Genomic DNA, 25609 nt, shown 5'->3' on the forward strand with positions numbered 1-25609 from the left:
AGATATTCTGTCTTCTTCTTTCTATTTATCTTCATCCCTCCATCTCCCAAAGCCCTTTAAAAGCCTGACCTTTAACCTTCACCTTAATTATTCAATCACACAACACTCATGATACCTTCTTCCAATTGTTCCATCCAGACTGACTGTATGAGTTCATCTAATTCTCCATCTTGGCCTACCACTGATCTGAGATATTTCCACTTCTCCACTCTTTCCAATGGCTGTCCCTGCAGGCTCACTTCTGAATCCTGACCATCATGAGACCACAGATATTCTGTCGTCTTCCTATTTATCTAACTTCCAAGGCCCCTCTCCATTCTTCCATCTTCCTCTCCCATTTCCATACGATGTCATCGGTAAACTGTGCTCTGGATGACCAGGGGAATTTTTAACAACACACATAATTTGTCGACGCTGACTGCCGGAGGGGATTTTTGTAGTCTTTGTCTCGTATCCGTTCAGCCTAACAACACCCCGTGCGCCAATTTCCCAGAAGCTACGTTGAATTTCCCCTGTGTGCCGTGCTGGAGTGTTAGTGAATTGGGTAATAATTTCTCAGACCTGTTTGCCTTTTCAGGGAGCTACTGAGCAGAGTCAAGAACAGCTAATGCTTTTCTCTTTTGTGGGTTTTTTTTTTGTTTTTCTTAAAGGCTCCAGTTTTATGAGATTGTAAAATATACGGTAATGCAGAGTTTATTACGAGGAGTGCAATATGCACATGTGGCGATGTGGCCAGGGGGGCCATTTATTGTACTATAAATTATAATGCTGCTTGATCAATCCCCTTGGAAAATCCATTCATTCATTTTCCGCCACTTATTTTTGATATAAAGCAGGTGTACAAAATCTCATTGACCGAGAGCAAAGCATTTTCGAGTTATCGTGTTTACACACAGACAGGATTCCTTATATTTGAAATAAAGCAGGTGACCAGGTCTGAGTTGCAGGGGCCAATCGTCTTAGCAGTGAGGCCCAAACGTCTCTTTCCCCAGCCACACTCTTACCAGCCAAGGTGTTACAAGTCCACCTGGGAGATGTAATCCTGCCAGGGTCTCTTCCCAGCTGGTCAGGCCCACAAAACCCCCACAGGGATGCTTCTAGGAGTCCTCCATGTCAGATACCACCTCAATTGTCCCCTCTCGATACAGAGGGTCAGCGACTCTACTCTGAGCCACTCCTGGATGTCTGCACTTCTCACCCAATCTCTAATGGAGCGGAGTAGAGAAAGCTCATTTCGGCTGCTTGTACCCACAATCTCATCCCAAAGCTCATGACCATAGGTGAGGGTAGGGACATAAACTGACGACTAAATCAAGAGCTTTGCTTACTGGCTCAGCTCCTTCTTCACCACTACGGACCCTATAATTGCGCTTGTCGCCCCATTCCCTCCATCGATCTCACCATCCCTTTACCCTTCATTCGTGAAGAAGACCCCGAGGTACTTAAACTCCTCCACTTAATGCAGAAAAGGTCATCAAAACCACTTCCAGTTGTGCAATATTTCTCACATATCATGTGTCTTTGTTTCTCATCCTAACTAACTGATAATCTTGATTCCCAATCATTCCTCTCTATTTATAATTAAACTTTATGTTACAATGATATTTTCGAAAAACGGTGGTGGAATTTTTTCATGATTACATACTGTGGACGTTAGGGGTCGCTGTTGCCCCGTTGAACCCACCAGACAGACGTCCAGGACACACGTTAAAAGCACCAATATTATTTTTATTTATTTAATATTTTTCTTCAATAAAGTGCCCAAAGCACCACACACTCCACAATTCTTCCAATAATAATCAATAATCACAATAACTAATAACACAAATCAATCCGCCACACCCAGCAGCTCCGTCACACTCCCATCCAACTCCGGCTCAGCTTGCTGGTATTCCCAGAGTCCTTTTATAATCCATGACCCGGAAGTAATTCTTCTCCGGGTCAAACGCCACATCCTCCATCAAGTATCCTGGAAGTACTGCGGGCTTCCGTCCTCGTGACTCCGAAGTACTTCCAGGTTAGTGTAACAGGAATAGTCCCCAGGTTCTTGGTGAGCTCCCCATGGCGGCACCCACGGCATCCAACAGGGCTGAATAAACGGACTCCATGTCCCATGTTGCCCTGAGGGAATCCGGGGAACCATTTCTGTCCAGGTGAGCTGCCATCTAGTGTCCCGGGGGATGTAGTGCCCTGAAAAGGCTGCTTTTCTTCCTTTTCTCTGTTGAGGGACGTCCCGGCCAGGCTGAAACGCCTGCCGTCCATCACAATACGCATTACCTCGATTACGGGCAAAGTAAAAAGAGTTATAGTCCCCTAAAAACATATAAAAAGTGTCAGCATTATATAATATTTGTTGCAATTGCTCTAGGTAAAACTGCATTGAGCTACATTTAATTATGATAATGGCGGAAATGAGAAAAAAAGATTTTTTTTTTTTTTACGACGGGGATGTAGCAGCTTAATGTTCCCATGACATGGCATGTTCAGCGTTTACACATTATTGTTAAACTGATAAGAATCAGAAAACTTTATTGATCCCGAAGGAAATCACTTATAATTTCAGACAAGGGACATGTTACACTAAGAGCAAGTATAAAGTAATCATGTAAATATAATAAAGTATAATAAATGTAAGTATCAAACTAGAGTGCAGAGTGTTGCACTTTAAGTTAATATTGCACATTTTCAGAACAAATAAGGTTATTCTCATGTGAAGAGCAGACAATTTATTGCACAAGAACAGATAGTATGTTGCACATTTCAAGTACTTGAAAAATGCACCTGGATATCCAATAAAGAAAAAAGGGTAATGGCTTAAAGTGTGGGTGAGTGACCGGAACAGGAGTTCTAGAGTCTGATGGCTGTGGGGAGGAAAGATTTCCTGTGACGTTCAGCGGAGCACTTGATGCTAGTCAGTCTACTGCTGAAGACGCTCCTCTGTCCAACCACAACACTATGAAGTGGGTGATTTGCATCTTCAATAATAGACCATCTGCGGTGGGCTGGCGCCCTGCCCGGGGTTTGTTTCCTGCCTTGCGCCCTGTGTTGGCTGGGATTGACTCCAGCAGACCCCCGTGACCCTGTAGTTAGGATATACAGTAGCGGGTTGAATAATGGATAGATGGATAATAGACCAAAGTCTAGACGACATTCTCTGATCTACCACAGTTTCCAAGCTGTCCACTTTCTCTCCTACCACAGAGGAAGCCTTCTGAATTAGTTGGTTTAGTCTCCTGATGTCTGCCACTTTCATGCTGCTCCCCCAGCATGCCACAGCGAAGAAAAAGCCACCGGCAACCACACTGTCATAGAACATCCGTAACATAGTGCTGCTGACACTAAAAAATCTGATGATGTATAAATTTAAATAAAATTAATAATACTAAATGAGAGAATATGCATTACATTGAATACCAGTAACGGGCGTACTGCATGATAACGTGCAGTGAACACACTTGACTTGAGCATTCCTAGTTTTCATCCTCTTTCTTTCTCTGTACATTTATCATTCGTTGGCTCAGAGGTTGATGCGCTTGCTGTTTCCTGAGCTGCTCTTCTTTTCTCCACTCTAGCGGCCCGCTTCTTCTCTTATTTCGTTGGCATCTTCTCACGTAAAAACTGATTAAGTTAGTTTTTGTGTTGCAATAACTTAGTATGTTTTTCTTAATTTTAAACTTAAGCTGGCATTTAAGTCTTCAATCTGCCTCAAGAATGATTAAAGATATGATGAGGTAGGGGAAGTGACCTCCAAGGTGGTAGGGAATGAGAACGCCGCACGGCTGCCCTGCTGCGCGCTGCCGAGAGTTGATTCTACAATAAAATAAAATTCAAAAGAGTAATAAAAATCATCACCCCGAAAGCGGATAGTAGACGTCACGTAGTATATGTGTACCAAATTTCAAGTCAATAGGTGAAACGGTTTGCAAGCAACAGGTGATTTAAAATCCTGGACAGACAAACGAACAGCCACAGTAGCGTATCTTCTTTTATAATATGTTACCATGGCTGCTATGCGGCGATTACCGTATTTACGCGTGTGCCATGCGCACATTTTTTCCCGAAAATTATCATTACAAAATCAGGTGCGCGTCATACACGAGGAAATTTTTTTCTCTAATGTTTACTTGTTCTGCTTGGGTTCGCTCGTGCACACGCTCTCTCTCTCTCTCTCTATCGCTCATTCGCTAGCGCTCTCTCTCTCTCTCTCATTCGCTAGCGCTCTCTCTCTCTCTCTCGCTCATTCACTCACTCTCTCTCTCTCTCTAGATTGCTTGCGCGTGTGCTCTCTCTCTCTCTTTCTCGCTCATTTGCTCGCGCTCTCTTTCTTTCTTTCTCTCACTCGCTCTTTCGTCATGCAACAAAAACAGAAGTGCATTTCTCGGAAAACGTGCCATAAACGCTTCTTATACAATCACAACGCGCGTCATACACAGGGCAAATTTTTCCGCGATTTTCTTTGTAAAAATTAGGGTGCACGTCTTACACGAGGGCGCGTGGTACACGAGTAAATACGGTATTTATTTAAAACTGGCCTTCCTGATGGGAGCTGTGGACCCGCTATATCACACTCCCGTGCTCGGTCTCAGTCGGCAAGCCTCACTCGCATAGTCAACATCCATACGCACGTATACTGTTCACTACACGGCATTGTGAGCATGTGTGTGTGCGTGTAAAGCATTTTTTATTTTGTGTGCGAGCGATAGATCTGTTTAACGACAATGCAATGTCACATTTCCGCAAAATCCTCAAAAGGAGGCAAAAGCGACTGTCATTAGGTGGGTTCCTTGTTAAAGTCGCAAAAAAAGAAAACGATTCCGTTACTTAGAGTGAAAGTCGTCCTACACAATAACCCTCCTCTTCCTCTTCTCTCTCTCGTCTCCCTCACACCAGCCACCATTCTTTTCAAAGGTAAAGTGCAGGTTAATCTGTTTGATGTATTTTTACTTTATATTTTGTATTAATCATTTTTATATGAATATTTTGGTTTGTGGAACAAATCATCTGAGTTTCCATTATTTCTTAAGGGGAAATTCACTTTGATATACGAGTTCTTTGGATTACAAGCATGCTTCCGGAACGAATCACGCTCGCAAACCAAAGCACCACTGTATAAGTATTTTATACTGACAACTAGATGTTGGTTGTCACACACGTGCGCATGGGAGGCAGCTAAAGGGCTTGAGTAAGGGCAATTCCGATTCAGGCCAGGATGTGGCAGAGTCCACGGACTCTTTTTCTCCCTTTCCTGCAGATCAGTCACGGGAGATTCCACCTTGACGTCACTTCCGGGACCAAGCCTATCGAAAAAGACCTTGCTGGCTCCGGCCTCTGTGATGTCACGTCCAGGCTCGAGCCTATGATTGAAGACCCTCTTGAGCCCGACACCTTTTACCTCACTTCCTGTCTTCCCCTTTAAAAGCTTCCACCCTTTCCCTATTCCCTCAGTTCTGTTTTGGACTCGGTTTGGTGCACAGCAGTGCAGTATAAAACTTTCTATGTCTCTGACTGAAGTTTGTGACACTGGCGTAGTCGGCAGGATAGAATGGTCCCAGAAGAAAAGGGGACAAGACTTGCATCATACCCAGGTGGGAGTGTACCAGGGCTGAGTTTTCAGGCGGGGAGGGTGTCCCAGGATTCGGAAGGACCCGGTGCAGGCTCTGCTCCTGGTACGCTTAAGTGGACATCCTGGGCAAGCCAGGGAGCGTACAGGAGGGGCACACAGACTGGGGCTGCTTCGGAAGGAGGAGGCGAAGGGGGCTTATTATGCTCTCCTGGGGGAGAGTGCCTGTCTCCCTGTGAAGGCAGAACCCCCGAGTGCCACCTAGGGGTGCCCCAGACTGGCAGGTGAATAGAACATGGACCCAGAGCGGCCAACCCACAAACAAGCCTGGTCATTGTGGGCTGCGTTAGGGCACTGGTTACGGCCAGCTGAAAACAAGCCCTAGCAAATGGTGGAGCAGGTGGCTTGCTACCTGCTCCTAAAAGCACTACCCTATGGTTTCGCCCAGCCGGTCTGGGGTAAAGACTTTCAGAATATGAAAGGATTAATAAACCTCATTGAGGCGCAGGGGACGGCCTCGCAACCTGGGGAAGCAAAACCGTCCCTTAGTCGAGCCCAAGAAATGTTTCTTTGGGTCGAGCGAAGCCAAGTATTTAGGCTACCTGGTGGGTCGGGATACCGTGAAGCCACAGTGCTCCAAAGTAGATGCCATTTTGAAATGGCCCCGTCCGCAAACCAAGCGGCAGGTCCAAGCCTTTCTCAGATTGTTTCTTGACCTCCAGCCGTACAAGTTTTCACTCATTCATCGTCGGGGCTCTCTTCACGTCAACGCCGATGCTCTTTCTCGGATTCACGACCTCTCGGTTAGGAACGCCCGATCCGACGGGTCTGGGCTGAGGAGGGGCTGTATGACAGAGGTTTGGGAAAATTTAGTGTAATGTTAGAATTCAGGTTAAAAAGATGTAACCTATTTTGAAGCTTTAGTAGATTAAATGAGATAATACGTGACATTGTGGAAAAATACACTGAGTGTCACTTCTCACATAATTGTCTGCAGACAGTGCTGTCTAAAGGAAGTGGGCACTACAGCTACTTGTGGCATGGGACCCGGCCGGGACACCCCTTTGACACTGGATATTGGGGAGCAGAATTGGGATGCACACTACGTCCCCCTGGAATGCATGGTGGCAGCCCTCCTGGGTTACATCGGGGCCACAGGCGTAGGACTTCAGGGCTCGGCCCTGTTGGGCTCCGTGGCCACCACCGGGAGGAGCTGCACGGCTTAACGAGCCTATGTGGGCTGGAATGCAGCCACACCCCGGAAGTGCAGCCTGAATTTGGTTAATTATCACCTGAAGCACTTCCTGGTGGGCTATAAGAAGAGCCTGCAGCCACTACTCGAGGTGCCAGAGTCGGGAGGAGGAGGATGAAGCTGCCTGGGAGGGGAATGGAGAATGAAGAATATTTTTGATTTGTTTTGTGTAGTGGTTTGTGGGACTGTGCTGTAGCTGAGGGACACAGGGAAGATGTGACCCCCCTCCCCCCCCCACCAGCGGAAAAAAACCTGTGCCTCTGTTGTCAGTCTGTGTCAGGTCAGGCGCCTATATAGCGCCTTTCACACACTAAATCTACAAACTGATCGTTACTTCAGCAGGTAATTACACTTTGATTTAAAAATGTAAAAAAAAAAAAAAAAAAGATTGGAGAGACTTAACTTTTGTCACCAGACCCCCAAATCAGATCAGAGTTACTAAACTAACCCACAAACGCAGCTACAAAGCATAATAAGCTTAAATCAAAAAATAACGTAAATTAGATTGTTAAGGTTCTACAAACGAACGACTGAACCTGACAAAATTATGCTGGCAATCATAAATACGGCTGTCTACGATACTTTGATTCAATAAACGTTGTTAATCCCAAAGGGAAATTCAGATGCATACAGCAACAGAAACATAAAAAAACCCCAAGAATACAGACTCCCAGGACAAATAATACAGCCAATCAATCGATAAATTTATATTGTGCAGAAATTTCAAATGAACGTGAGGATGTTGTGAGGAAGCATTGGATTGCATGATAGCGGCAGGCAGAAAAGACCCCCAGAGGTGCTTCTTAGCACACCATGGAGGAATGATCTTGTGGCTAAAAGTATCCCAAGAGAGCGCCTCCTGGAGCGCCTGTGTATTGATGCTTTGGCTATGTTCCATGTGCTTTGTGGGTGAGGCCACATGACAATCACCGCCAGGAACTGCCCTTCGCCCCATAGATCCGGATGGTCTCTCAAAGTTCATTCTGTCGTGAACTTGCAGTCCCAAAAACACATGAGTCTCATAAATACTTCTAAAATTGCCCACTAGCTTTAGTGGGGTCAAAACTCCAACTAGAAACATAAAGGGCCTGAGAAGACAAACATAGTCTCAACACGGAATCCAAAATGATGTCAAAAACACAGCACAGGTTCAAAAGATCCAGAAATCATTAAAGTTACAAAGGACACCAGGCTGGCACCACCGCCCTAACCCGACAAGGACAAGCATGGGACACAAGTTCAAGGCACACACACGGGTTTTTTTATTTTCTATTTAATCTCATGGGAAACGCCTTCCCCCATTTCCCACAAGTACAGCCTTGAGCACCTCACGCCAAGCTCAATTACTGTAACCTCTAGTCACCTTGCCAGTCCAGTAGATGCTCCAAAAAAAAAAATGGTGGTTGCCAGTAATCCCTGCTGTCATGCAGTAACACCGTCACTTGATTTGCTTCTGAGCTGAAACCAAGGTAGCCATGGACCTTTCTGAGCTTCTTTTTCAGGTCAATCTCTAGATAATAGTCACATACTTTGCACCTGGTCATTTTCAATATGCCTCCAAACACCACATAAGGTCCACTGATGCTTGAAAGATAGAACCAGACTCGATTTACTTTCCCTAATTGTAAAATATATTAGGTGCTTTCCCACCACATGGACTTTTAACAGGAACCAGTAAAACTTTTAGAAACTCATGAACTTTGGTTAGCATTTCCACTCCAGGAATTCATGCCATATGTAGTTTCTGGAACTTTCTTTTAGCTCATAATCCAGTGTATGTACGGTTCGTCCAAACAGGAAGTATTGTGGGAGGGGCTCAGGCGATGAGTTGTGCTGATTGGTTGGCCATAAGCACTGGTGCTATCTTACAAATCTGTGAGTAGTTTGGACTTTGTAGAGTTATCAGTGAAGAATGAGCACCACGTCACTCTTCATAGCCTCCTCCCTGGTGCACCATGCCATACACCTCATCGCATCAAAGCCATAGGTAGTGGTGGTGGTGGGGTGGTGCCACCCCCCTTGAACTCTCAAACTTGTTTGCACATCACATAATTTTGCATAAGGATTGCATGTCCCGTTGTGGTGTGGTTGGAACGCAACTCACGATAGCAGCCAGGGGCCATAAGTGTACCAGGGCCTACATTGAACAGGAACTTATTAGTTACTGCGGTGGGAAAGCATCTATGGGTAACCTACTTTAAGTTCCGCTAACAGATCTACTATCCCATAATATCCTGCAGTACTGGTCGGTTAACCACAAGCACTGGTCCCATTTTACAAATCTGTTATAAGCCTGGACTTTGTACAGTTATCAGTGAAGGCACGGTGCCACATTACGCTTCATAGCGGCCTCACTGGTGCACCATGCACATACACCACATCACACTGAAGCCATAAGCGGTGGTGAGGGAGGGGGGTTAAGTGAACTCCCCAATTCTTCTTTGCACATTATAAATTTTATATAAAGGTCATATATCCTGTTGGGTGGCAGGAGTGCAGTACACAAAAGTGACCAGGGGCCTACATTGTAAAAGAACTCATTGGTTTCTGTGGTGGGAATTTACCTGTCGTGAACCTACTTTAAGCTCCTCAAGCAGGTCATCTATTCCATAATGTTTTGGAGTGCTGATCGGTTGACCACAAGCATTGGTGCCATTTTACAAATCTGTTAGTAGTTTGGACTTTGGAGAATTATCAGAGAAGATGGAGTAGTGAAGATAAACCACCTCCCACCGCATCACATTGAGGCTTTAAGTGGTGGTGAGGGGGGTCTGTGAACTCCCAAACTCTTTTTCTTTGCACATCACACATTTTGCATGGAAGTTAAATGTCCTGTTGTTGTTTGGTGGGAATGCAACACACTAAAGTGGCCATGGGTCACAAAGGGTCCGGGGCCTAAATTGTACAGGAACTCATACAGGTTCCAGCAGTGGGAAAGCGTCTATCATGAACCTGCTTTAAGCTCCACCAACCAATCTACTATCCCATAATATTTTGCAGTGCTGATCATATGACCACAAGCACAGGTGCCATCTTACAAATCTGTTAGTAGTTTGAACCTTGAATTATCAGTGAAGATGGAGAAGTGATGATGAACCACCTCCCTGGTGCACCATGCTATACACCACATCACATCAAAGCTATAGGTAGTGGTTGGGCCCGCCGCCCATCCCCAACCCCTACAGAACTACTAAACTCTTCTTTGCACATCACATATTTTGCATAAGGATCACATATCCTGTTGAGTGGTGGGAATGCAACACACAAAAGTGGAAAGGGCCATAGGTGGCACAGGGACTACAAATTAAAAGAACTCATTGGTTCCTGCAGTGGGAATTTACCTATTGAGAACTTACTTTAAGCTCCTCCAGCAGATCATCTATCCCATAATATTCTGTAGTGCTGATCGTCTGACAAGAAGTACTGGTGCCATCTTACAAACCTGTTAGTAGTTTGGACTATGGAGAATTATCAGTGAAGATGCTGAGGTGAAGATGAACCACCTCCCTGGTGCACCATGCCATACACCGCATCGCATCAAAGCCTTAGGTGGTGGTGTTGGTGGGGGGTGCCCCCCGCCCATTGAACTCCTAAACTCTTCTTTGCACATAACATATTTTGCATAAGGGTCACATATCCTGTTGGGTGGTGGGAACGCAACACACAAAACTGGCCACAGACCATAAGTGTACCAGGGCCCACATTGTAAAAGAACTCATTGGTTCCTGCAATGGGAATTTACCTATTGAGAACCTACATTAAGCTCCTCCAACAGATTATCTATCCCATAATATTCTGCAGTGCTGATCGTCTGACCACAAGCACTGGTGCCATCTTACAAATCTGTTAGTAGTTTGGACTTTGGAGATTTGTCGGTGAAGATGGAGATTCACATTACTCTGCCTAGCCGCACCCCCTGGTGCACTATGCCAAACACTGCATCTCAATGAAGCCATAAGTGGTGTTGGGGTGGTTCTCCATTAACTATCAAACTCTTCTTTGCACATCACATAATTTTGCATGAGGATTACATGACCTTTTGTCTGTTGGGAATGCAACTCACAAAAGCGTCCAGGGCCTACGCTATTAAAGAACTCATTGGTTCCTGCGGTGGGAATTTACCTGTTGTGACCCTACTTTGAGCTCCTCCAGCAGATCATCTATCCCATAATATTCTATATTGCTGATCGTCTGACCACAAACATTGGTGCCATCTTACAAATCTGTTAGTAGTTTGGACTTTGGAGAATTATCAGTGAAGATGTACCAGTGAAGATGAACCACCTCCCACCGCATCACATTGAGGCTTGAAGTGGTTGTGAGGGGTGTCTGTGAACTCCCAAACTCTTTTTCTTTACACTTCACACAATTTGCATGGAAGTTACATGTCCTGTTGTTGTGGGTTGGGAATGCAAATCACAAAAGCAGCCAGGGCCTACGCTATAAAAGAACTCATTGGTTTCTGCGGTGGGTATTTACCTATTGTGACCCTACTTTGAGCTCCTCCAGCAGATCATCTATCCCATAATATTCTACAGTGCTGATCTTCTGACCACAAGCACTGGTGCCATCTTACAAATCTGTTAGTAGTTTGGACTTTGGAGAGTTGTCGGTGAAGATTGAGCGCCGCATTACTCTTTCTAGCCGCCCCCCTGGTGCAATATGCCAAACACTGCATCTCAATGAAGCCATAAGTTTTGTTGGGGGGATTCTCCATGAACTCTCAAAATCTTCTTTGCATATCACATATTTTGAATAAAAGTTACATGTCCCATTGTAGTGCAGTGGGAACACAACACACAAAAGCAGCCAGGGGTCACAAGTGGTCCAGGGCCTACAGCGTACAGGAACTCATTGGTCGCCATGGTGGGAAACCATCTGTGGTGAACCTACTTTAAGCTCCATCAACAGATCTGGTATCTCTTAATATTCTGCAGTGTCTCAGCACAGATACTAGAATTTACAAGTTCACCAGAACCTCAACCTCACTGAGGCCTACACACCTTCATCTGATTGCACCTTACTGGTGACTTCAGCAGCTTCAAGGTGACCATATTGTCATCTGAAACTTCATGTTCCTTATATTCTTACTGTGTAAAGTATTCACCAAAGAGAGAAATACAGATAGCTGAGAGTGAAGCCTTCCCAATACGAAATGGACATAAATTGACCGATGACATGATGAAAGCTGGTAAACAATATTCCAGCAACGGTGATAGTTGCATGGCTTTGACATTTACAATACTGTTCAAGCATCTTCAACGGAAGCAATGAGCGGCGGTACTGATTTGAAAAGGGACTTACCAGACCATCGCAGTTGCTTAAAGCAACGGAGGCTCCCTGCACATCTGTGATATCTCCAACATAAAGGCAGTCTCCAACCAAGGGCTCTGAGTGTGTCACATTAGAATCCTCCTGCCACTCCATCTTAGCTCCAGGTGCCACCAAGCGAGAGTTTAATCGCAGCCTCAGGTGAAATTCTTTGCCAAACACCGTCACATTGAAGAACATTCTTTCATTGTCATGGCTGGCATGAGAACCTTCTGTGTCCCTACGACTGCGTCTCTCGGCAGGAGCTGCAGACACTGAGTGGGACACAAATCTGCCCTCCGAGTCGGTTCTGACCGGACTGACAACTCCATACTCTTGTATGATGTCCCTCAGAGAATCTGAAAAGAGAGAAAATGACCACATGACATCAGTCACTTCAAACGTTGTCACCAGCAATGGTGCATTTACAGCCGTGCCAAGATCCACTTCCACACAAATAGGTTTCTGCTTAATATGCCTGAGTGTAGCATAGTGGCATGAAAACACAATAAGTGGCACGAGCGTCTCACAGAGCGCAGTCAACATGGAGTTGGCATGTTCTCCCCAAGTGTGTTTTTAGGATATTCCAATTTCCTCCCCCATGTACAATGAAATCACAGAGTATTCAGACCCCTTCGCTGTCTTCTCCCATCATTGTGTCGTTGATTTAATGTTAAATGGATACACAGGCCATTTTTTGCCCACCAGCCTACACTCAAAAAAGCCCGGAATGACAAAATGACAATAAATCAAAAACTGAAATCTCTCATTCCTGGACCCTTCATTCCATACTTGGTTGAAGCCCCTTAACAATTCCAGCTTTTTTCTTTCTTGGGTAAGTCTCTAGAAACTTGACACACCTACACTTGGGCATTTGATCCTGTTCCTCCTGGCAGGTCCTCTCAAGCCACATTACACTGCATGGGAAGTGTCTGTAAACTGCCATCTTCACTGTCACACGCCTGTGCAAGGGGGACAGTTTAACGGCTTGGATGACAGTAATTCTCCACCGAGACAGGAGGTGACGCAATGTAATAACGATTTCTTTTATCCTCCCGCTGCACAAACGTTTCCACTTTTGATGTCACTTCTAGACCCACCTCGTTCTGCCCCAGAATGCCTCATAAAGCAGAAGAGCCACCGTCTTGGGCCGTCGACCTGAACAACACTGTAGACGTCTTCTGCGTTTTCTTTAAAATCATTTTTTCAGTTAAAAGGGGGTTGGCTGCAAGGTGCCCCATTGTCTGGCTTTCTCTTTACACCACACATAGTCTGTTGGGCCACTCCAGAACACTCAGAGACTCGTCCAAAATCCACTCCAGGTCATTGTCATGCTGAAAGGTGAACCTTTGTCCCAGTCTGAGGGGTGTGCTCTGGAGCAGGTTCTCTTCAAAGTCCTTCAGCATTTGGCTTCATTCATCTTTCCCCATCTCGCAGTCCCTGCACTCCCATAACACCATGCTGCCACCACCATGATGGTACCACTGTGATGGTATTAGGCAGATGATGAGCACCGCCTGGTCTTCACCAGACACACTGGCTGAAGTTCTGCCCAAAGAGTTCAATGTTTGTCTCATCAGATTGGTGAATCTCCATCCTCATGCAATCTGGGTCCTTTAAATGCCATTTGGCAAACTCCAACAACCACCATAAATACCTGATTGAACTGAGAACCACTGAGCTGATCATCCTTCCAGCAGGTTCTCCCATCTCAGCAGAGGACTTCTGAAGCTTTGTTAGAATGAGCATTGGGTGATCGTTGGGTTTATTGGTCCCCACTTGGATTAAGACTCTTTTTGTCTGGTTACTCAGTATGGCCAGATAGCCAGCTCTAAGAAGAGGAGTCCTGGTGTTTCTAAACTTCTTCCATTTCAAAATTATTGTGCCCCTGGAAGCACTGAAAGAAAACGTTTGATTCCCCCTTGCCCTCATCTCTGACCCACCAGGTCTACAAAGAGTTCCTTGGACTTTGTGGCTTTTTTATTGTAATTGTGGGACCTTCTATTCAGAGGTAGACATCCAATCACTTCAGTTTGCCACAGGTGGACATCAATCAAGTTCTAGAAACATCTCAACGAGTATCAAAGCAAACAGGAGGCACCTGAACACAATTTGGAGTAGCACAGCAAAGGGTCCCAAATACTTCTAGGAAGGAGAGATTTTCAGTTTTTGATGTTTAATAAATTTGCAAACCTCTTCTGAAAACCTGTTGTCACTTTGTCATTAAGGGTCATTGAATCTAGATGGATGGGCGAAAATGTCAAATTTCTCCATTTCAAATGTAGAGAAAAGCCAAGCAAAATGACACCTTTTATTGGCTAACTAGAAAGATTACAATATGCAAGCTTTCGAGGCAACTCAGGCCCCTTATTCAGGCGAGATGTAATTGCTTGGCTTTTCTCTACATTCATAATGGCTAACACGGTACAACACCCTAGTACTCCATTTCAAATGAAATCTAAGACAGAATTAAGTGCAGAGACAGCAAAATGGTCTGAAGACGTTGTGTGATAAACTTAAAGAGCGACTTTAAAGAGTGAGTGCTGGGCCAGTAAAGGCTTCTACTGCACACCCAGTGCTGCTGGGATGATCTCCACAAAGCCTGTAATGGACAAAGCAGCCTCATAATATGAGTGAAAGTACCACTTTGGACTTTTCTTTTTCTTTTAAATTGCAGATGTGTATTTTTTCAAATTGCAAAAGAAAAACCGATTTGCATTTTTTTCTTTCTTTTTGCTAAATGCTAACACAGCAAAATGCAGAGGAAGAATTGGAAGTTCCTACCTAATGTCACACAAATAGAATTTTCCTAGCGAAAGCCACATAAGAACAGTCTGTTCAATAAAAACACTGCTTTAATAAGAGGGAGGGTCCTGCTTTCACTTGAAGAGTGCCCACCTTGCTAAATTAAGGCAAATGAATGCTATGGTAGACAAAACATTCAAATAACGTGATTATTTCAATAAAAATATACATTGTAATATATCCGCTAAATGTCTGCAAGAATACAATTAATACTGCAAGCTCATGGCAAGTATGGGGAGTCTGGCAGAATCTTCATCTGTCTGGTGGAAGGCAAACTTCAATTAAATTAGAGCTGAGGACAGCAGTGAGACAGCAGCTTCACACTCGGCTCTGATGAAAGGAAGAACAATGAAAGACAACCTGGTGGGCAAACAGATCAACATGAAAGATACTATCATATAAGTATCGATAGACAGATAGATTTGAAAGGCACTATATAATACAAATATAGCTATAGATATGAAAGGCACTATATGATAGATAGATAGATAGATAGATAGATAGATAGATAGATAGATAGATAGATAGATAGATAGATAGATAGATAGATAGATAGATAGATAGATAGATAAGCAAGGCACTATATAATACAAATATAGCTACAGATATGAAAGGCACTATACAATACAAAGATAGATAGATAGATAGATAGATAGATAGATAGATAGATAGATAGATAGATAGATAGATAGATAGATAGATAGATAAGCAAGGCACTATATAATACAAATATAGCTACAGATATGAAAGGCACTATAAAATACAAAGATGATAGATAGATAGATAGATAGATAGATAGATAGATAGATAGATAGATAGATAGATAGATAGATAGATAGATAGATAGATAAGCAAGGCACTATATAATACAAATATAGCTATAGATATGAAAGGCACTATAGATAGATAGATAGATAGATAGATAGATAGATAGATAGATAGATAGATAGATAGATAGATAGATAGATAAGCAAGGCACTATATAATACAAATATATCTACAGATATGAAAGGCACTATAAAGTACAAAGATAGATAGATAGATAGATAGATAGATAGATAGATAGATAGATAGATAGATAGATAGATAGATAGATAGATAGATAAGCAAGGCACAATATAATAGAAATATACCTACAGATATGAAAGGCACTATAAAATACAAATATAGCTACAGATATGAAAGGCACTATAAAATACAAATATAGCTACAGATATGAAAGGCACTATAAAATTCAAAGATAGATAGATAGATAGATAGATAGATAGATAGATAGATAGATAGATAGATAGATAGATAGATAAGCAAGGCACTATATAATACAAATATAGCTACAGATATGAAAGGCACTATAAAATACAAATATAGCTACAGATATGAAAGGCACTATAAAATACAAAGATAGATAGATAGATAGATAGATAGATAGATAGATAGATAGATAGATAGATAGATAGATAGATAGATAGATAGATAGATAGATAGATAGATAGATAGACTAGTATAGACGGCACTTCTCATACAGCGACTTAACCATTCATATAATAAAGAAGTTTTTGTCGAGTGTAGAATTTGTCTGACAGTAAATCCTCAGACCCTTCGAGTTGCTCAGGTAGAAGAGGACGCTGACGTCACGAGCCAGCAAGATGTCTGCAGGCTGATGCAGCTGCTCCCCCCCCCCAAGCACTTTCCCCAGCCTGTGTCCCGCTGCAGACGTGTGTGTGCGTGTGTAAGTACTGTGTGGAGTTGTGCCTCCCATTGCCTAATGGGTAATTAAACGCTGTCAAAACAGACATAAACACAGGTGTAGAGTCCTGACGTTTGTTTTGTGATTGAACAGAAACTCAACTGGCAGCAGGATATAAAAAGGTCAACAATGTTTATTGTATAAATGTAATGTATGTGATGTCCTGGCCTTCACTCACTGCTGCTGGGACAGACTGAAGAACTCTGCAGTGACATTCTGGAGGAGCCCATTTCGACAATGGATGGACAGACTTTATCCTTTGACTGGCCTTGAGTTCCTCGCGTGTCCCATTGTGCAGCTCCTTTGAACTGAACAGCTCTCGTTCAGAAAAGCAGCACTGCGGCCTCCCCTCCAAAAGACACTGCAGTGACTCTGAGCACGTCTTGTGTGCAATGGAACACACGCTTGTCTTTATTTTTGATTTGTGCATATTCTTTACTTAATGATACATCTGACTGAACTGAATCAAAATCACAATGAATGCTAAAATGAGACGAAAGCCCTCAAGCTGACAGAGTGTCTGGGTGTAAAATACAACAATCATTTATTTCCCCAGCATTATGACAGGAAGGCAGCCTGCCTCAGCAAGCTCACCATCCGCCCTTTGAATGACATGGACATCTGTTATGAAAAAAAGAAAATGTTAAATAAAACATGAATTTAAACAGGAATCAGGGGTATAAAAATATTGGAATCAAATTAATTATTGCAGTAATATGATTATAAGGACTGATGAGGTGTCTTTTTTGACATACTGTATGTAAAAGCTTCTTCTTTATCTTTTCACATGTCTATGTGCAATCAGCCTTCTCCATACATCTAAGGCCTGCATCCCCCCAGACAGACCCTTTTCCTTCAGATCTTCTTTTCCTTTATCCATCCATTTCAGCTTTGATACCCCCAGCCACCAACCCCGGACTTCCATCCCCATCACTCTTTTGCCCACATCTTCATTGTCTGTCTTCATGACACACTCATAATACCTCAATCTAACTTCCTGTACTCTCTACAAATTCTCTCTCACTTTTGCTGTACCCCTGATGGTCTCATGTCTTATTCTGTCCTTTTTTCCATTTCCACCATCTCACTTCTGCCACATCCAACTTCTTCTCCTGCTGCACTCCCTTTTACTGCCCGTGTCTCGGCTCCACACATCATTGCTGGTCTTAACCTTCGCCTTCATTCTTCGATCACACAACACTCGTGATACCTTCCATCCACACCACACTCTATGGGTCATTTCTTCATCTAACTCTCCATCTTGGGCTAACACTGATCTGAGATATTTCAGCTTCTTCACTCTCTTCAATGGCTCTCTCTGCAGGCTCACTTCTGAATCCTGATCACCTATAAACCTCAGATATTCTTTCTTCTTCCTTTTTATCTTCAGCCTTCTATCTTCCAAAGCCCTCCTCCCTTCTTCCAACTTTCTCTCCACTTCATCTCTTTTATGGCACTTCACAACACAATGTCCTCAGCACAAAGCCTGCAATGGGGGGACTGGTCTTTTATCCTATAAGTCAACACGTCCATAAGCAGATCAAAGAGGTGAGGCCTTCAAGCAGACACCCTGGTGTAGACCTCCTCTAAATGGGATTGTTTTTATGTCACCCCAAACTGAGTCCTCACTCCCTCATACATATCCTGGACAAGCCTCACACTCCTCTCTGGTCCTCCTTTCTCTCTCATGCACCTCCAGACCTCTTGATGTGGCACCATCTCCAAATCAATGATCACCATATGTAAACCTTTCCGTTTTCCTTGATGCTTCTCGATCAGCTGTCTCAATGCAAAGACTCCATCAGTCGTTCCTCTCCCTAGCATAAAACCCAACTGCTCTTCACCTATGGTGGTCTCTTCCCTAAAGCTTCTCTCTCTGTAGTTTCCACAATCCTGATTATCATTTTTCTCCTTATAGACAGGTTCAATCCCACTGTTCCTCCACTTGTCTGCTATTCTCTCCTGTTCGTAGATCTTCTGCATTTGATCCCACAACACATCTACTCCCTCTTCTCCTAAACTCTTTCACAATTCTGCTGGTATTTCATCTGGTCCTGTTGACTTTCCATTTTTCTTTCTTTTCAGGGCCTCTTTTACTTCCTCCCTCCTTATTCTCAGTAATAGCCCTTCATCTGGGACTCCATCCCTCAAATATTACCCTTGGATTTATTTCATTCAACAGCTTTTCAAAGTACCTAAAAATTATTTGTATAATATACTAGCTCCGCCCACGTAGTATTGAAACAAAACAAACTTTAAAAATCAATAAAAAAAATTTTAAAATGTAATTTGTATTGAGAACAATTAATATTGATAGCTTTTGTATACGATAGCCTCTTGATATACAATATTTTTGGTTTCGCTATCGGGGCGAGGACACTTAGGTTTCTTGGGGAAATAACCCAGTAGAAAGCGACATAAAGCTGACCATACAAGAAGCACGGTGAGTGAAGATCAACCCCTGCCAACTTGAGGGTCTGTCCCTGGGCCTTGTTAATTGACATTGCAAAGCAAAGCTTCACCAGGAACTGTAATGCCTTGAATTGAAAGGGCACATCCGTCGTGATTAGAGGATTGATAGCGATTAAAACCCTCAGATTGACTCGAACGGAGGCTGGCGCGTGAGTGAGGAAGGCCCCACCTGATTCCCCCTCCCCTCGGTCCACAGCCTCTATCTCAGATTCATGCAAGCGAACTATGATTCTTAGCGCGATGAGAGAAGTCACAAAAGCAACCAGAATGTTCAAGCAAATTATAGAAAAAAGCCGATCTAAATCCGTTAAGTAGTTCTCTCGTTCGCTAGCTAAGCAGAGGCAAGGTACGCTCCAGGGCTGGCGCGTGAGTGAGGAGTTCCCCGCCCGGGTCCCCATTCCTGACCTCATGCTTCCCCCTCTTCTCGATCTGCAGCCTCTGTCTCAGATTAGCGCAAATGAATTGCTCCTGTAAGCGAACTATGATATTAAGGTCGATGGGGGAAGCCGCAAAATCAACCAGAATGTTCAAGCAAATTATAGAAAGAAACCTGATCTAAATCCGCTAAGTAGTCTCTCTATTGAAAAGCAGACAGACATACAGACAGACAGAAAGACAGATGTTGGATTCTATATATATGAGGGCCCCGTGGTGGATGTTTGCCAAGGGCAGACCAACCACATGCGTTACCTGGTATGTAACCACCCATACAATCAGGTCGGGACTCAGACTACAAATGCAATGAATGTAATTACTCTGATCTACAGGCTGTCAATAAACGAACTACACGCCGTGGCGCAGCATAAATGGACTCTGACGCTGACGTCCGATCCCCGCAAGGGGAGCAGTACAGTGTGTACGCCTGATGAGCACAAATAAGAGCGAAACACGTGTTGCGTACTCTTTGCATTATTTGACAGTAAACTATGCAATATATACATATATATATATATATATATATATATATATATATATATATACTGTATATCTACTCTATATATATATAAAATCTTAAGCCTAAAAGTGCAACGATTTTGTGCAACGATTTTATGTCACGTTTTTTGTCACGCTTTAAATCGGGCTTATATTAAAACCTACATACTGTATATATGTTTGGTATCATTCTTTTCAGAGTTTATCGAACTTTAATGTGATGTTGTTAGATTTTCAGATTCTTATTCCGTTTTTAAATTATAAACTAAAAAATATCAAGAACCTCACGTCCCGTGAGATGAAACTTTGTGCCAAGAGATTTAACCATGCCCAGGGCCGGAAATAAAAGACAAAGAGTAAGACAGCTGCTGTACAGGCTTTTAAATGTTCAAAGTGCCGCATAAGATGCAGATCACATGGCATGACAGCAGCAGCAGCAAGCCAGCAGCTCATCGAGCAAAGAGGAGGTAAAAAAAAAATGATTTGTTTCCCATTGTATCACCGTTTAAGAGGGGGTTTCAGAAGAGCAGCCGTGTCTCCTTGGGGTGCGTTCAGCCCTCCTCTTCACAATGCGAGTGGCAGAGACGCGAAGTGGCTAGTGCGTAGCGCAGGCCGGGGAGGTTGGTGAGCAAAGCGAGCAGGGGGCGAACCACCTAGTATATATAAATATATATAAATACTGTAAATTTGACATACTGGATATCGGGTGTCCCCAACTGCGGTCCTGAAGGGCCACAGTGTCTGCAGGTTTTCATTCTAACCCTTTTCTTAATTAGTGTTCTATTTTTGCTTCTAACATACTTCTTTTGAATTCATTGTAATTGACTTGCTCTTGAAGACTCAGACCCCTTAATTGTTTCTTTTTCCTTAATTAGCAGCCAAACAATAATGAGATACAAAATGAGCCAAAACATGACCAGCTAATGGTGTCCATCATACAATATCTGAAAATAACAGAACATCGGTCTGCTCAGGTCCACAAAACATTTCACTGGTGCTCTTAGAAAAGAGAAAATGGACAATTTCAGAAATGTCTGCTACTGCACAATGAGAGCAGCAACAAACCATGGAATGAAAGAGAGGGTTTAATTAACAACAAGAATCAGTGCCTAATTAAGAAACTACTTGGAGTGAAATTGGTTGGAGTTTCAGGACCTGACTTAGGTGGTCTTCTGTTGGCTCCCTCACTTCACGTTTCATTTCTGTGCCATTTAAGGAAAGGTCAGGTCAGGTCAGGTTGGGGAGCAGGCACTGGTACAGCGTGTTGCCACACCCACCACATAACGAAGCAGCTTGGGATCTCTGGTTGGCAACCCCCCAGACAAACACAAGATCCAGTTCTACCCTCCAGAAATGACCCTCTATCTGCCACAGCCAGGTGTCCGAGTCCAGCCACTCGGGTCCTCAACAATGAGGATCACCCTCAGGTAATCACGCCACATGGCCACAGTGCTGTAACTGACGCTCCCTCACAATGCAGGTCATGTGCCTCATTCGGGACTCCATGAGCAACACAAAGTCAAACCAGCGGGACCCAAGGACTCTCCGAAGAGACACAGAACCAAAGGAGTCCAGTCTTCATCTCAGGTCACTGGATAACGTCCAAATCTCACAAACAAGAAGCAGCAGGACTCTAAAGACTTGGATCTTCATCCTTTTGCAGATATGAAAGGCGCCACACACCCCTTTAAATTGACCTCATGACCCCCCCATGCTCTCCCAATCTGTCTTACTGATTTCATAGGAAGAGTCACCACAGACATGAATGTCACTGCCAAGGTAAGTAAACCTCTCAATGACAAGACACACTGCTGATGGCCGTGCCTAAGAGGTCATTAAAGGCCTGGATGTTGGTTTTTATCAGGACCCTCGCAAGCCACTCAGACTCCTCACTCAGTCTCTCGAGAGCCCCGATCAGAGCCTCCTTTGAGGAAAGAAATTAAGCAATTCAGAGTAACGCTGAAGAAGTCTTAAAAAACTAGTCCATTAAAATGAATGGAAAAGGAGTTAATTAGCTGCAAAAACGGGTCACCCATTAAGAACAGGGTTAGAACCTGTTAAAACCTGCAGCAACTGCGACCCTCCAGGACCAGAGTTGGGGACCCTTGCTGTATATAAAAGCTAACTGATGACATTTCTCTACAGATCACACTCCAGGAGCCTGATATAACAGCACGGGACATTTCCAAAATATTCACCCTTTCCGTGATGTGTGCCTAAAAGCCATCTTCTGGTGGTTCCTAGTGAGTTCGGTCAGCTTAGGTGCTCTCCTAAATCCAGGTAAAAATAAGTGTATGTTTCCTAATTTAGGAAATTTGACAACAACAACAACAATATTGATTTATATAGCACATTTTCATACAAATGGTGTAACATGCTTTTAACTCCACCTCCCAAGAGTAGAACCAATGTTGATAAATACAGGCCCCTGGCCTCACTTCCACAACTACCTTCCTTAGGCAGGCACTATATATGTGGGCCAATCATAGGAAGTGGCACCACATTTTAGGACCAGAGACTCAGAACTGACAGACCAGCCAAAGAAGGCAGCTTTGAACAGCAGCAATCACCATTTCTTTGGGTCAATTAATTTCTTATCATTTCAGAATTAAAAAGGGTTTACCTGGTGGTACCCCAACTCTTGAACCCTTGTCCTAGGAGTTACTCACACAGTCATCAAGTACTTTCCAAAAAAGGGTTAAATTGTCAAAATGTAAAGACATCCCCCCCATTATTCAAACCCTGGAGTTCAAGTAGCATCTGAATAGTTTTACACATCTATGATATTTGCCAGCAAAGAATTGAATTGGCTTTCCAAATGATCTTCTTGACTTTATGCATTTGAAATAAAATTACAGATTAGAACAAGATGTGCAAGTTTCATTTATCATCCATCCACATTTGAAAACATTTAGGGAGTCTACATACTGCATGCTGATTTTTCACACAGTTAATAAAGTTTTCTGTAATGATCTTAAGAAGGACTTCTCTCCTGCCACGTCAGGCTGAAACACCAGCCACCTCAAACCACAGCAGTTTTTCGGACAGAAATTCTGTAGAAGTTGCTTTGCTTCCTGAATACTTCTGAGTGGACGTTACAGATTTTAGTCTGCTGATCAAAAAAAATCTACTTTACATTTTCCTATCACGTACTGATTCATGTACATTTTTGTAATTTCCTCTTATACCGTAAGTATTGTCACGTCTAAGGGTCATCTTCTGGGCTCGTCAAAGGTAAGCACTACCACCCCGGGACACGAGGGGGCACTGTCACTGACCGTCTTGTCTTTTTTTTTCCAAAAACTCCTCCACCTTCAGGTCCACAGACTGGAAGAGCAGGATGCTCTCGGAAAGAGGTGTCTCATTTGGGTACGAGCAACCCGCCCAGACAGAGGTCCATCCTGAAGCCTGGTTGCTCTTCAGAGCCTTTTCACAGAAGCCTGGTGCTTTTTTGCACCATCAAGCACGTTATGTTTTTTCTACGAATTGTTATTTGACCCGTCTGCAGGGCCGTCTTAACGTATGGGCACAATGGGCACTGGCCGGGGGACTCCAGGAGCATAGGGGTCCGCGATGTTTCTGATCCCTATGTATGTTTCTGTTTTGCTATCAAAATAGGGGTCCCAGTGCACTGTTTTGCCCTTGGGGCTATGATGCTGTTAAGACGGCCCTGAATTTGGCACGCCAAACATTTCATTTGGACTTGGGCATTCAACAACAGTATGCTGTTCAGGTCATATACAGATCGCTGTTCCTCAGTCGAGGGGTTGTGACCCCCACAGGTGGGTCGTGTACTGCTATTGAGCTACAATCATTGTATGAAAATGTGCAGGAATGACAAGTTGTGGATAAAGTCAAAAGCTGGAACACCAACCGGGTCATACTGTTAAATTAAAGCAGTCCAACAAAGAAAAACATGCCTCTTGGTGTCAAAATAATCAGTCTCTTGGGCAAAACAACACAAGTATTTGTCTCTTTGCCACCGAAAAGAATGTCAATAACTGGAGCTCCAACCGGTAGGTCGCTCTGAGTGCAAAAGACGAATCCTTCCTGGCTGACGGGCTTCTTATAACGCAAAAACTAGAAGAGGTGGGACTAAATTCCCTCACTGGGCGGTTCCTCAGTGCTGTGTGGAGCAGAAGGAGAAGAGAATGTTAGCGACAGCACCCCCTGTCACCCTGGCGGGTATCCCATCCCTCGATCGAGCCCATGATGAGATCCTTCGATACGCATGCATTAACAGTGCTATAGAAATAAATGTTGTTGTTGTTGTTGTGATTGTTTGTGATCTTAATGGGACAGAGTGGGTCATGAAGTGGGGGTCACACTCAATTTTGCCATTGTGCTAGAATCACGCAAACATTTCATGGGCAAAAGTGGGTTGTGACATCAAAAGGGGTTAAGGAACACTGATATACAGTACGAGAAATACAAGGAGAGCATCTGTGATGATCCACAAGTAGCAACACTGCAGCTCGGATACACCCAATTCTGGGAATGGGACAATCGTGCTAAAGAGTCTCATTAGAAAGAGCTGGCCGTCCCGCAAGCAATTGGTTCCAGGATAGAAAAGTTTTTTTGCCTCCTCTTCATGAAAATCTTGGACGGATGCAAAATTTTTGCGAAAGTGATGAGCGAGGAAGTTGAAGAATTTCAATATTCGAAGCAGATGTTCTAACAAATGAGTGGTGGCCAAGATTAAGGAAGGCATTTTTTTGTTGGTCCACAAAACAGGCACATCCTCAATGACAAAGGGTTTTGGAAAAGCCGCTAATGGGGCCTGGAAGAAATCACAAAGTAGACATTCCAGGACATTGCTGAGAATCTTCTTGGCAACTCCAGAGCACCAAACTGCATCCAGCTGGCTGGCAACGTGCGACAGGCGTTCAAAACCATGAAGTGCCACATGACGGTAAAGATTTATTTTCTGCCTTCACACTCGGATTTCTTCCCAGATGTTCTTGACAAACAGGGTGAAAGGTTTTCCCAGGACATTGCACAGATGGAGCGGAATCCATCAATGGACGTTGAAACAAGAAGCGGCAAATGCTGCGTACAAACGAAAATCAGCAGCAAAATATTTTGTGCACGGTTGGAGTATTGCAATGGGTTAGCATCATTAAGGGTGCCATGTGTATACGTCGGAGGACCTCCTCACAGGCTCAGTCGACATACGTAATAACTCGCCGAGACGAGAGTGGGGACACTACCTCTAACGCTGTCATCTCCTTTTCCCATAGTGCCGAGAAGCCGCCTGGTGAAGCCCATTTTGGTCCCGATGCTATAAAGTCCCCGCCGTCCCAGAAGGAGGAGTCACCTTCGGCCTGTGGGACGGAGCTCCACTAAAGACTGACGCATCCGTACCAAAATCTTCTTTTGGAATCCCTGCAGGAGGAATGTGCGCCAACACACGCTATTTTCAGTTCTTTTTTCTCTTCATTTTCACATCTTCAGACAAATTATCGAGACAACCCCATTAGCACGCCAAAATTTCTTGCTGCAGTCCTGAGCAGTCATTACCACACCCGGC

At 43.8% G+C, this 25609-nt stretch overlaps 1 protein-coding gene across 1 annotated transcript in view; it reads right to left on the minus strand.

Annotated features, from left to right (window-relative positions):
• Positions 1-25609, minus strand: part of adamts2a (ADAM metallopeptidase with thrombospondin type 1 motif, 2a) — a 590393-nt gene that overhangs the window by 547746 nt on the left and 17038 nt on the right. The window contains exon 2 of the mRNA XM_051934206.1: positions 12117-12481. Within this exon, the coding sequence (XP_051790166.1) occupies positions 12117-12481 (365 nt within the window). The remainder of the gene's footprint in view (positions 1-12116; positions 12482-25609) is intronic.

This window comes from Erpetoichthys calabaricus, chromosome 11 (assembly GCF_900747795.2).
Source record: "Erpetoichthys calabaricus chromosome 11, fErpCal1.3, whole genome shotgun sequence".
Taxonomy (NCBI): Eukaryota; Metazoa; Chordata; class Cladistia; order Polypteriformes; family Polypteridae; genus Erpetoichthys; species Erpetoichthys calabaricus.